Source organism: Pteropus alecto, unplaced genomic scaffold, assembly GCF_000325575.1.
Source record: "Pteropus alecto unplaced genomic scaffold, ASM32557v1 scaffold67, whole genome shotgun sequence".
NCBI classification, from domain to species: Eukaryota; Metazoa; Chordata; class Mammalia; order Chiroptera; family Pteropodidae; genus Pteropus; species Pteropus alecto.
The window spans coordinates 6,020,393-6,023,846 of NW_006441061.1; the positions used below are offsets into that span (position 1 = coordinate 6,020,393).

A 3,454-nucleotide genomic window follows, 5' to 3' on the forward strand; every position below is an offset into this window, starting at 1 on the left:
CCCCTCCTCGCCGGCTGAAGCATCCTTGGGCCGAGGCCCTGGGTCCCAGGCGGTGAGCTGGCAAGGTGCTGAGCTCAGGGAGAGCAGCAGAGGCCCACTGGCCTGAGTCACGCTGGGGTGTGAAGACAGGCTTTGCCAGGAGTTCATTTTCTGTCCTGATGGGCCTGATTGCTAAACCAGGAGCTCCTGGGCCGAATTAAAATGCTAATTAAAATTCAGCTGGAGCGACCTCTGATTATAACAGCAGGCAGATGAAAATGTCAGCCTTCACGTGGCTTCTCCCACCTCCTCGGCAGCTCATTCAGGAATCAGCAAGTATTTGTCCAGCGCCTGCCGCGTGCCAGGAAGAGCCGGGGACTGGGGATGCAGCGAGAACGAGGTGCCCCAAGCTCCCGCTCTAGTGGGCGTATGTTCTGGTGGTTCAGACATCACCTCGGACAGGTGACTTAACTGTGGGAGCCTGATCTTTAGCGCATGAGGAGCCTATACGCCTAGGGCCTGTCCCCTCCAGGCCCAGCCGAGCAGGGGAGAAGGGCACAGGGACACAGCCTCACCCAGCTGACCTCTGGAACGGGGGTGCAGGAGCCACTGAGAGAAGCAGGTGAGCTGCACAGCCGGTCACCACTTACCTGCATGTGCCAGACCGCAGGCCCGGCTGCCGACGTCAGCTCTCCTCCTCCAGACAGCCTCGTGGGCTCGGCACTGTTCCTTGTCCCAGTTCACAGATGGGGAAGTGGGAACTGCCAAACATTGAGCAACTTCCCCAAAGTCGCACAGCCAGCAAGTGGCCTGGCACCAGGCTGGGGTGACCCCCAAGTACAGGCTCCTGATTGCTACAGTGTTCTTGGAATTTGTTGGAGTTTGGCCTGTCTGTGTCCCTGGAGACCCCCAGGGCAGCCAGCTGGGCCTTCCAGCAGAGTGGGGTGCGAGCACATACCCAGGAACCCGCTGATGGCGTCCCTTCCCCTTCACTGTGTCCCCCTTGCCCCCAGGAGTGGGTCACCAGCACCGAGCTCCTCATCTCCCTAGACCGCCTCAACACGTTTGGGGATGACATCTTCAAGGACCCCAAGGTGCTGCAATCCTACTACTACGCCGTGTCTGACTTCTCTGTGGGCGGCAGGTAGGTGGGGGGCAGAGACCGGGACCCCACAACCTTGTTCCTGAGGCAGAAGGTGGCTGCTATGTGGGTATCACCCCATCTGGGGGGAGAGTGAAGATACTACTTCTGGTGCCCGCGGGGGAGAGTTTGTTTAAGCATCTCCCGTCCCCCAGAAGCAGGGGCCGTGGACATCACAGGCCTATCTCACGCATGGCCGCCTGGCGCTGGGTGTGTAAGGTGGGTGAAGGAACCAGGGGAGGCACGAGGATGTCTTCGACATAAACGCTCACCGGATCCCCTCTTGGAGGGGAGAGGGGCAGACAGGTGTGTTCCTGCCCCAGTCTCGGTGGGTGGCAGGCAGTGATCGGTTCAGTATCCCGTAAACATGGCGGCATGCCCAGGATGACAAGGACAGGGGGCTCGGGCGGGGTGTGCGGAGGTCAGGGAGACTGCTCCACAGATGGGGCCCGCCAAGGCCGAAGGAGGTGAGCGTTCCAGCCAGAAGGGCCACCCTGTGCGAGAGCGGGGACTGGAGGATCTAAGAGGAGACCCTGGGGCTGGAATAGGGGGCGGGTGGGGGGCGCGGCTGTCAGGGCCCGGGGCCCGGTTTATTTTTATCCCGCAGTCGGTGGGGAACTGTCAAAGTCTCCAGGGTAGTAACAGGGTTGGGATTTTAAAACGCCTCACCCCCCCAACACCCGCATGGGGAGGGCTAGGAGAGAGAAGCAGCCGGAATGTTCCGTGGTGGGGTGGGGAGAAGCGTGTGGCTCGGAAAGCCATTTAGGACCGGAAGTCAGCTCACGCGGGAGTGAGGGCCTGTCGGGAGAGGGCGCGAGGGGCTTCCACGATTGAGGGTGCCCGGTGGCATTCAGAAGTCTGGACAGTGACATGGGCCCAACGCCTGCGCTCAGTGTGTCTGTGCCCTCCAGGGAAGGCTGCGGCTTGGGAGTGAAGGGGAAATCGCGGGGTGTCTACGAGGGCCCCTCTGCTCCCCCTCCCTCCACACTTAGGTCAAACCACCTGGGAGGGGCGCCCCAGGATGGCAGATGGCGGTGAGCTCCAGCGTCTGCTGTCAGGGGGTCTCGCGGCCGGGAACATCTGGACCCCAGCTGCCAGAGCCAGACCACCCTCAGGCCGGCAGCTGGCTGGGGGCAGGTGGCCTCGCAGCCTGTGTCCCTCAATGGCCTATGGGAATTTCACTCCTTACTTTGGGGTCACAGGGCTTCATGGGAAGGGGAGGTGTTCGCAGTAACCCCTCGGGGACACAACTGATCCCTTGTCCTAAAACTGCCCGGTGCCTGCCTCACCCCTGCCAGAAATGCTGGGGCATTTCCTGCCTGGCGAGGAGGCAGTGCCCTCTGCCCTCTGCCCTCTGCCCTCTGCCCTTCCTGAGCCCTGCGTCCCTGGAGTAGAGAAAGCACCGTGGGCTCTGGCAGTGGCCAGCGATTCTTCGGTGCCCACTCAGGGCGGAGCGTGGGGCACAGCTTATGAGGAGCCAGCAGCTGGCCCCGGGGACCGTCCTGGAGCGCGGGGTCTGCGTGGAGTGGGGGAGAAAGGCCTCCGGAGTCCGGCTGTGCCCGCGAGCGTCTGTCACGCATGGCCTGAGCCGCATTTCGCTCGTCTGTGCGATGGCAGCTACGGTCCCTCCTGCCACAGCCGCGGAGCTCCAGCGAGACGCGACCTGCTGGGGCCGGCACAGAGGAAGCCGTGGCGTCCTCTAAGTGGCTCAGTTGGGCCTCTCAGGATGGGGGTGATGGCCCCCCAGGGTCGGGCCCCGCTGGGCATGGCCCCCTGAGCACCTCTTTATCCCTGCCCAGCTCCACCTGCCTCCTAAGCTCATGAGGGTGGGAGGTGGGACCCAGGCCACGGCTGCCCTCCAAGGCACAGACTCCCTGGGGGCTTGAGATGAGGCGATGGCTGTCCTCTGTAAGGAGCAATCTCTCCTGTGTCCCTTACACACAAAGGAGAAGGGCGTGCAGTAGCTGCCACCCACTGCCCTGGGAGCTGGCCCACCCCAACCCAGGAAGCTGAGAGGACTTCTTCCTGGGCCCTGGGGGCACCCCTCAGGCAGGATCCCGCAGTGGCAGCCTCGTGAACTTGGTCATTACTGACCCGCGGCCTCGGGCAACCTCTCTGTCCCTCGGTTCCCCCATCCGTTGGGTGGGGATTGTTGCCGTCGGCTCGTAGTTCACCGGAGCTCCGTATCTGAGCCACAGAACTGGGCTCCCCGGCACGCAGGGGCCTCCTGGCGATCGACGCCCCCCCGGCCCCCGCCGGCACCCACCCCGGTTTCCAGACCCCCGTCCTCCGTGCTCTTTCCTCAGGTGCAAATGCAACGGCCACGCCAGAGAG

General features: G+C 63.3%; 1 protein-coding gene across 1 annotated transcript in view; it reads left to right on the forward strand.

Moving 5' to 3' along the window:
- Positions 1-3,454, forward strand: part of LAMC3 (laminin subunit gamma 3) — a 54,211-nt gene that overhangs the window by 14,163 nt on the left and 36,594 nt on the right. Inside the window, exons 4-5 of the mRNA XM_015594125.2 lie at positions 993-1,123; positions 3,427-3,445. Of these exons, the coding sequence (XP_015449611.1) occupies positions 993-1,123; positions 3,427-3,445 (150 nt within the window). The remainder of the gene's footprint in view (positions 1-992; positions 1,124-3,426; positions 3,446-3,454) is intronic.